The sequence below is a fragment of the Monoraphidium neglectum genome, assembly GCF_000611645.1.
Source record: "Monoraphidium neglectum strain SAG 48.87 unplaced genomic scaffold scaffold03418, whole genome shotgun sequence".
NCBI classification, from domain to species: domain Eukaryota; kingdom Viridiplantae; phylum Chlorophyta; class Chlorophyceae; order Sphaeropleales; family Selenastraceae; genus Monoraphidium; species Monoraphidium neglectum.
Window position 1 is genome coordinate 1 of NW_014010211.1, and position 6,440 is coordinate 6,440.

Consider the following 6,440-nt stretch of genomic DNA (forward strand, 5'->3'; position numbering starts at 1 on the left):
CCCCCCACCCACCGCACCTTGGGTGCCTTGAGCTCCCAGGGCAGCCCCGCCATGACGTCCACCGCGTCAGCACCGCCCACACCCACGGCGCACATGCCCAGGCCGCCCGCGTTGGGCGTGTGGCTGCGCAGGTGAGATAGGGGAGGGGCCGCGATTGCAGGGGATGGGCAGGCTGAGAGCAAGACCAAGGCTGCACATTACGACGCAACCACCGCGCGCTGCAACGACGGTAGCTGCCCCACCACATCGCGTGTCACCACACAGGGCACAAGCCCCGACGTCTCCCCACCCCTCCCCCCAAAAAGCGCTGCCCGGCCCCTCTCAGGCGCGCCCACCTGTCTGTCCCGATCATCATGCCGCCCGGGAAGGCGTAGTTCTCCAGCACGATCTGGTGGATGATGCCGCTGCCCGGCTTCCAGAAGCCCACGCCGTACTTGGCGCCAGACGTGGCCAGGAAGTTGTAGACCTCGCGGTTGGCGGCCTTGGCCAGGGTCAAGTCCGCGTCAGCGCCGAAGCCGTTGTTCCTGCACGGGCCGGCGGGGCCGAGGGGGGGGGGGGGTAGCAGCTGAGGGAGGCGGCCGGGGCAGGGCCTGCACAATGGCGGCGGGGGTCACTGCGACGGGCATGCGCGCCTGCCGCAGCTCTTGGATCACAGCCCGCGCAGCACAGGGCCCCGAGCCTTGCCGCCATGGCCGTGGCGGCACCTGTCTGCCTGTGGCGAGGTGGTGCCCTCAATGAGGTGGTCGCAGTGGATGGTGGAGGGCACCAGCGTCTTGGGCAGCCCGGAGCTGATGAACTGCAGCATCGCCATCTGGGCGGTCGCGTCCTGCATAGCCACGCGGTCTGCGGGCCGGGGTGCACATGCGTTGGACCATGGGCCGGGGGAATGGCGATTGAGACGGTGCCAGGTCGGCGGCAGGCCGCCGGGCGGCAGCAGACACAGCACGCGTGCAGCACCGCCGAGGAGAGGGCTGCGCGGCTGCTGCCGTGCAGATCGTATCGCCAATGTTTGCACCACTGGAATCAGCAAACCGGGTGCGCGTCCATCGCCCAGGAGCTGCCCCGCATCCTGGGCAGCCGCGGCGCACCGGGCCGCAGCTTGAGGTAGCTGACGCCCCGCACGATCTCCTGGTTCTCAGGATCGTCAAGGTGGCCGTACACCACCTGCGGTCGTGCATTGGCGCATGCGGGCGGTAAGGCAAAGGAGAGGGGCCGGCGACCAGCCCGCCTTGGCCAACAGTCATGGTTGGCGCGACCGCGAAGTCACCGCTGCCGCCGCCGCCGCCGATCCTGCCCCGCAGGCAGGCGCCGCCACCGTCCTGGCCAGTATCAGCGCGATCTGTGAAGGGTTCCATCCTACCTTTTCAGCCAGAGAGAGGGGCCTGTTGAGCCTCTTGCGGACCACCTGTGGGGGCGAGATAGCGGTTCCATTGATCCCGGTCCCCTCCCATCACCCCTTAGACCCCGCATGGATAAAGAGGGTGTGCAACCTGCATCAGATCCTGCGGTGCGGGCCCTCCTATGACCCGGTCGAGACAAATATCCCAGATTGCTTGCGTGGCTAAGGGTCACACCTCGAGCCTCTTGCTCATGGCGTCGTAGCGGTCCTTCAGGCTCTCCTCTGGCTCAAATCGCGACATCGGCACAGCGGGCGCCATGCTGGCGGACGTGATCTGGAGTCTAGGGCGTCGTGGAGCAGCCTGCGAAAGCCGCGAGATAAATCAAAGGATGCACCAATCAATAGTATACGCTGCCTCGCAACATATGCTATTTTGATCTCAACACGGCACGACAGGGCGTGCTGGGAGCCGCGCGCACCCGCAGCACTTGGAGCCTGCGATGGCCAGCGAGGTGCGGGGTGCTATGGGTGATACTCTGAGAAGCGAGCATAATCTGCGGTCGTGCAAAAATTGTGTGCAGATTGCGTTCTATCCCTGGAGGCAAGAACGTCTGGGAACTTACAACAACCGCCGCGGGCAGCTCAGCGGCTGCACAGCGGGCGCCCTGGCCTGCTGCAGGTAGATGGGCTGAGGTGGTTGTTACGAGCGGGCAGCCCTGTCGCAAGTGCACCATGTGGCCACGGCTTTTCTTAGCCTTCTCAATTGCAAGGCTTGCGCACAGTCTCGCTCTTCACTGGGTCACCACTTTGCGTGGGCGCCCGCTGCCTTGCAACCGCATGGTCGCCGGTGCCGGAAATCGCGCTGCTGCTGGATGCGCTGTTACAGCATCAGCAGTGCTTCACCTTTTCCCACCAACGGATTCAATCAAAAACAATCAAGGACATTCCAAACGGCTTGCATGCATGCAAAGTAGTGAAATGACGTGCACTCGCACCACGCCTGCTGGTGGTGCGCAAACTGGTGTGCTGGGAGGTGGGCGCCACAAAGTGGCTGCAACTGCAAGCAAGCAGGGACTGGTCAAGAATGGGGGACGAGTGCGACAATCAAGGGTCAAGCCGCGTTCTGCTGGGCGGTTCGAGCGACGAGGGATGGTGCGTGTCTCAGCACCGTGCAAGGATCGCGCGGTGGGGTGTTTGAGGAAGTCAAACGTCGCAGGCAAGCTGGTCAAGTGGAGCAGCGTGGATGCACGCAAGCCAGAAATGCAGGGAGTAATGCAAAGCAAAGGAATTGCTGGTCATAAGAGAGGCTTCACGGCACATGCAACGGCTCTCGGCACACAGCGCCAACCGCTCCCTGCAATCGCCGCAGTCGGTGCCACGCCACACACCCTGCCTTGTGGAAGCGCTCCTTCTTTCCGGCCGCCTGGGACCGAAAGCGTGGGCACGCGGCCTCCCTTCTGGGTGCAGTGTGAGGGCAAGCCTGTGGGGCCCGGCGGCCGCATCGCGCCTCAGGCCCCCGGCTCCCTGGCACCCTGACACAACATACACTGGCACATCGCAAATACAGGGTGAGCGACAAAAGCAGGCAGGTTGGCATATGCACCGTTGCCACTCAAAGCAGCATGCCACCTGAATTGGTAGGCGGCAAGAGCCAAAGGGGCAGCGCCTCAGCAGGCACACGCACGACAGGGCGACAAGCCCTGTCTGATCCCAACAACCACTGCCGCGAAGCGGCTTCGGTCGGTTTGTGGTTTGCCTAGGGGTTCACGGGATGTGTAGGCTCCAGCCTCGCGGGCTGGGCTCACGCCTCTGCGGGAGCGAGGTGCGGTGTGCCTAGGCAGGGAACTCCAGGAGGCGGCGTGTGCAGAGAGGGAGTTTGAGGCAGGGGCGGCGGCCCAGTCCCAGCACTTGGTTGTGGGCCACAACGCTTCCCTCAGCAAAAAATCACGTGCCCGCCATGTGCAGGGTCCGTGGGACGCTCTCCGCGTACATTGCCAAGGCGTGGCCGGCTGCTGCACCAGGGGTGCGGCCTGCAGGGACCCCCGTGCTGCAGCTGCTGTCGTGCAATGATGCAAGCCGCCTGAAACCTTCTGCTGCTGTCAAAACAAACTCTGTTCGCTCTCTATGTCAGTCAACAATAAAAGTGGAACCAGCAAAGAGGTAAGGGTGGCAGCGCAGCTGGCGCGGCACACATGGAAGCGTATACGCTGTGTGTTGGGAAAGTGAGTGGCAACTGCAGCCAGGTTCAGCAGGCGTGCGTGACATCGCAAGATGCCTGGTTTGGGCAATGTGTCTGGGCGTATGCGCTGCAACAGTGCCCAAACTTCACAGCTGCTTCTGTCCCCTACCGCCGGGTGCAAAGACGCTGGCCGCGCTTGTCCTACCACCAGGACCCACTCAACTCCCAGAAGCTCCAAACAGTGCGTTTTGGCTGGCTGAAACACCGCTTGTTTCAGCGGCACGGGGGAGAAGCCCTACCTGCTGAGACAGGGGACGCCCCCACCAACCAAAACAGTGTGCGTGTGCCTTAGCAAGACGGCACAGAATATCGCCCTTGAAGCCAAGCTTGGGTGCAGTTGTCTTGGCACAAAAGCACCCATCACTGGGAAGGGCGGTGCGCCGCACACCCCCGCACGCTGGCGCAAGGATGACAACTTGAGACATGTGCACATGACGCAGGACAGCCCTGCTCATCACAGAGACTGGGGCCGCTGTGTCAGAGCTCAGCAACTTGTGCGTTGGGCACAATCCCCCTCGCATGTCGGCCCGCCCAGCCCAAGCATGCTGCCAAGCTTGGATTTGGCCTTGCCTGGCGCTGGGCAGCTATGGCGCGCGCGGCTGCGATTGCGTCAAGCCGCACAAGCGCGGGCAATAAGGCCGCCTCACCCTTTGCTCAGGGTAGCCCGGCAAGCGAGTGCAACAGCACCAGCTTCTGCAGCCGCTGCCGCCGCTGCAACCGCCGCCCCTGCAGCCGCAGCAGCAGGCACGCTTCATGTGCTGCGGCAGCTGCGGCCGCATCCACCGTGGCCGCCACCGTCGTTGCAGCTCGTTCCATCAGCTCACGTGGGCACCTTGGAGGAGAGCCACCTCATCCACTTGACAACCTCCCAGTCAGCATATGTGCCCTCCCTGCTGGTGGATATGGGGTGGATGGCCGCCACATCAAAGGTGCCGACGCTCCAGATGAAGGCCGCGTCCACCTTGTAGCGGGGGCCGCCACCGCCGTAGAGGAACGCCATGAGAGACCTTGTGTTGACCGAGTGGTTGGGAGGGGGAGAGCGCATGTGAGGCGCGTGTTTGTGGGTTTCTATATGTGTGTTTGTGGGTTTGTGTGTGTGGGGGGGGGGGGACAGGTATGCATAAGCCGCTGCAGGTCCTTGACCAGAAGATATTGTGACCACGAGTGAGCGGCGTCACGTCAACAGGCAGAGACCTCGTACGACCCGTCAAACAACACTGCGCCCCTTGGAACGAAACCCTGCGGGCGGGGGCTCACTTGAACCACTGGCGGCGGTACGCCTTGAAGTTGTGGTTGCGCCAGGGGTCCTGCGCCACGTTGTAGACCGCCCAGATTCCGTTGAGCGGGTTGGTGGCCAGCTCGGCCAGGCTGGTGGCGGGGCGCTCGTCCCCGGGGTCGCCGCCGCCAAGGCCGACCTCGGAGAACAGGAAGTCTTTGCCGCCCTTGGTGATGAGGCCCTGGGGGCGTTTGGACAGCAGGGTTTACAGTGGTTGAGGACGCGTCCTGGGATGGAGTGCTGCTCAAATGGTACAGGGTGCAATTGACTGTGAACAGGAGTGCATGATGCGTTTGTCCAGAAGGCGGCGTGCGACGAGGCGGCAAGCCACCCTTGACGCAGGTGGGCGAGAGGACAGGTTGAACAGAGGGCCCAGCACACTCCACGCATGACGCAGGGCGGGCGGGGCGGCGGGACGAGCAGTAGCCCCCAGGGAATTAGGTGCTGCATGGCCCGCGTCCCCCCACCTTGAGGTCGACGCCCCAGTGCGCCAGCTCGTAGGCGGTCGTGTCGATGGGCATGGCAAACACGCCTGCGCTGAGGCCCGTGCTGGGGGCGGGCGCGTAGTGGCTGATGCCGAGGACATCGGCCGTCTGGAAGACCCTCCGAATCATGGGGATGTCAAACTGCTTCTCAATCTGGTCGTGGCGCGCCTCCCAGACCTGGTGGTAGGTGCTGTTGTACAGCTGGTGGCTCGTGACGTGCGGCATGTCAAAGCAGTCGCCGCACACCTGCGGGTTAAGTGTGTCGAGGATGTTTTGCGAGGCTGGAGTTGCAGTTGGGCGCTGCTATCAGTCAGCTTCGCAACTGCCGAGCAAGGAGATCATGCGTACCTGCGCTCCTGGACTCCGTGCAGCAGTATGCACAAACATTTGTTCCAAAGTACTCTGCACCATCCGCAACAGCGGCGCCGCCGCCTGCGGACGCTCATCTGGCTGCAGCGCCCCCCCCCCCCGCCCCGCACCTTGTTCCAGTGCAGCGCCACGCCCATCTTGACGTGGTTGGCCTTGCTGTCAGCCAGGCTGCCGCGGTACTTGGCCATCAGCCTCAGGTACGAGGCAGGGTGCCGGAATATGGAGCGCCCCATCTCGCCGCTCATCATGAACCACACCTGGAGCGTTGAGTGCGCGCAGGTGCGCCCCGCGTGTGCATGCCGGTCTGCTGCGCAGGTTGAGGCTTCCCAGCTGCTCCTGCACTGCGCATCACCCGGTGATGCGAGGGGCCCTCGCACCCCCCAGGGGCGTGACATGCAAGAACCGGCGCTCCCGGCTACCGCTCGGCTGCCACGGCACGACCAATGCCTTGTCCTCGTTACCCACACAGAGAATACTGCACACGCAAGCAACAACGATTGCAGCCCCGCCGCCCGCTGCTCACGTGTGTGTGCGGCTTGATGACGGCCTTGAGGGCCTCGCTGGCCGGCCGCACCACGACGTCCTCGTAGGACCAGCCGCCGTACTTGGCGGCAGGGTCCACGTCCAGGGTGTTGCGCCAGTGGGTGCCGTCCTGGGAGTCTATGTGGTTCAGGATCTGCAGGCCCGTGAAGCCCGCGTTGACTGCAGCCTTGAAGCAGCGCTGCGTGAGCA

The 6,440-nt window shown here is 63.9% G+C and overlaps 2 protein-coding genes across 2 annotated transcripts; both read right to left on the reverse strand.

The window, feature by feature from the left end:
• Positions 1 to 253: 253 nt before the first annotated feature.
• Positions 254 to 1,658, reverse strand: MNEG_12759 (aconitate hydratase 1; the record flags this gene model as incomplete). Its single annotated transcript, XM_014038768.1, has 5 exons — positions 254 to 524; positions 705 to 843; positions 1,089 to 1,164; positions 1,239 to 1,319; positions 1,575 to 1,658. The coding sequence occupies 5 exons, from the start codon at positions 1,656 to 1,658 to the stop codon at positions 254 to 256; spliced, it is 651 nt and encodes a 216-aa protein (XP_013894222.1).
• Positions 1,659 to 4,398: 2,740 nt separating this feature from the next.
• Positions 4,399 to 5,941, reverse strand: MNEG_12760 (hypothetical protein; the record flags this gene model as incomplete). Its single annotated transcript, XM_014038769.1, has 4 exons — positions 4,399 to 4,585; positions 4,836 to 5,035; positions 5,322 to 5,585; positions 5,819 to 5,941. The coding sequence occupies 4 exons, from the start codon at positions 5,939 to 5,941 to the stop codon at positions 4,399 to 4,401; spliced, it is 774 nt and encodes a 257-aa protein (XP_013894223.1).
• Positions 5,942 to 6,440: the final 499 nt, after the last annotated feature.